At 48.3% G+C, this 1,346-nt stretch overlaps 1 protein-coding gene across 1 annotated transcript in view; it reads right to left on the bottom strand.

Annotated features, from left to right (window-relative positions):
- Nudt3 (nudix (nucleoside diphosphate linked moiety X)-type motif 3) overlaps positions 1-1,346 on the bottom strand; it is a 55,297-nt gene that overhangs the window by 4,667 nt on the left and 49,284 nt on the right. The window contains exon 4 of the mRNA XM_013029595.1: positions 775-791. Coding sequence (XP_012885049.1) covers positions 775-791 — 17 coding nt within the window. The remainder of the gene's footprint in view (positions 1-774; positions 792-1,346) is intronic.

The raw sequence follows: 1,346 nt of genomic DNA, 5'->3' as shown, positions 1-1,346 counted from the left end.
CAATATCTGTCACTCAATGATTGCCAGGGTTGATTCAGCTGATCTGGCTGACTAGGCAGGTGTTCCTTTCCTCCCTCACTGCTCCATGTGTGTCCCTCCCATGCTGGGTTGAAGAGGACAATCATCCCTGATAGACAGGACCGGTCTTTGGTCAAGGTTATGAGTAGCTGCACTCCCCTATTAGAACCTCCAAACAAGCTCTCAGAAAAGTCTACCAGGGCTAAAATGTGGCTCAGTGGTAGAGTACTTGCCTAGCATGCATCAAGCCCTGGGTTCAAGTACCACAAAAACAGAAAAAGCCAGAAGTGGTGCCATGGCTCAAGTGGTAGAGTGGTAGTGGTAGGGTGCAAAAGAAGCTTGGGGAACAGTGCCCAGGCCCTGAGTTCAAGTACCAGGACTGGCAAAAACAAAAAACAGTCTACCAGCCAAGTGTCGGTGGCTCATGCCTGTAATCCTAGCTACTCAGGAGGCTGAGATCTGAGGATCACAGTTCAAAACCAGCCCAGGCAGGAAAGTCCATGAGACTCATCTCTAATTAACCACCAGAATACTAGAAGTGGTGCTGTGGCTCCAAGTGGTAGAGCACTAGCCTTGAACTGAAGAACTGAGGTATAGCCCAGGCCCAGAGTTCAAGCCCCACAACAGAGAGAGAGAAAAAAAAAAGTCTACCCTGAATATGAAGCATACTCTTTGGCTAGGCCTGGAAAACAAAGGCTTTACAATAATCTTGCCCACTCCTTCCTCTAACTGCAACTTCAACAGGAGCGCTGTTACCTTTTTAAGAAAAAGGACTGGGGGCAGGGGGAGGATGGGAAAGGATGGGAAGGGGAAACAAAGGAGGAGGCTACAATGCTTGGTAAGAAATGTACTCATTATCTTGCCCATGTAATTGTAACTCCTCTGTACAGTATTTTCACAATAAAAAAAAAAAAGGACTGTATGAATTTAACTAGATATGACACTAGGCGAGAGGACAGGAGGGGACACTATGGAGGCTTTGACTTTTGGTGGCCCCATGATACACACAGGCTGAGTACCATACATCTCCCTTCTCCTACTCACCCTCCACCCCCCCACACCCCTTTTATCCGTCATGGGGCTTGAACTCTTGAGCCTGGGCATTGTCCCTGAGCTCTTCAGCTCAAGGTAAGTGCTCTACCACTTGATCCACAGCCCCACTTCCAGTTTTCTGGTGGTTAATTGGAGGTAAGAGTATCACAGATTTTCCTGCCTAGGCTCCCTTTGAACCACAATCCTCAGATCTCAGCCTCCTGAGTAGCTAGGGTTATAGGCGGGAGCCACTGGCACGCGGCTCTTTCTTTTCACCTTCATTCATACCTTTGCCA

Source organism: Dipodomys ordii, unplaced genomic scaffold (assembly GCF_000151885.1).
Source record: "Dipodomys ordii isolate 6190 unplaced genomic scaffold, Dord_2.0 Scaffold120, whole genome shotgun sequence".
Taxonomy (NCBI): domain Eukaryota; kingdom Metazoa; phylum Chordata; class Mammalia; order Rodentia; family Heteromyidae; genus Dipodomys; species Dipodomys ordii.
This window is presented reverse-complemented; position numbering and strand designations above follow the sequence as displayed.